This window comes from Tupaia chinensis, unplaced genomic scaffold, assembly GCF_000334495.1.
Source record: "Tupaia chinensis unplaced genomic scaffold, TupChi_1.0 Scaffold000355_1, whole genome shotgun sequence".
In the NCBI taxonomy this organism is placed as follows: domain Eukaryota; kingdom Metazoa; phylum Chordata; class Mammalia; order Scandentia; family Tupaiidae; genus Tupaia; species Tupaia belangeri.
Window position 1 is genome coordinate 975,818 of NW_006159850.1, and position 303 is coordinate 976,120.

The following is a 303-nucleotide window of genomic DNA, read 5'->3' on the forward strand; positions in this document are numbered from 1 at the left end:
CCCGATGGCGTCCTCCACCGCCTTGAGCTGCTTCAGGAGCTCCTCGCGCCGTGACAGCGTGCTGGCCTTCCCAGGCTTGGCGCCCGCCTCCACAGCCTTCCCGGGCACGCTGGTCACCTTGCCGGACCCCTTGGCCGGGGGCGACAGCTGGCGCTTCCTGCGGGGCAGGGGTGACCACGCTGAGACTGGCCCCGTCTGCTGGGGTGAGGGAGTGGCACGGTGCCCACCCGTAGGCCAGCCTGAGACTGCCAGTCTGGCCTGCCGTGCCACGCCCTCCCACACAGACCGGGTACCAGGGAGCAC

The 303-nt window shown here is 71.6% G+C and overlaps 1 protein-coding gene across 1 annotated transcript in view; it reads right to left on the minus strand.

The window, feature by feature from the left end:
* Nucleotides 1-303, minus strand: part of ZC3H18 (zinc finger CCCH-type containing 18) — a 62,843-nt gene that overhangs the window by 4,170 nt on the left and 58,370 nt on the right. The window contains exon 19 of the mRNA XM_027773441.1: nt 2-157. Within this exon, the coding sequence (XP_027629242.1) occupies nt 2-157 (156 nt within the window). The remainder of the gene's footprint in view (nt 1; nt 158-303) is intronic.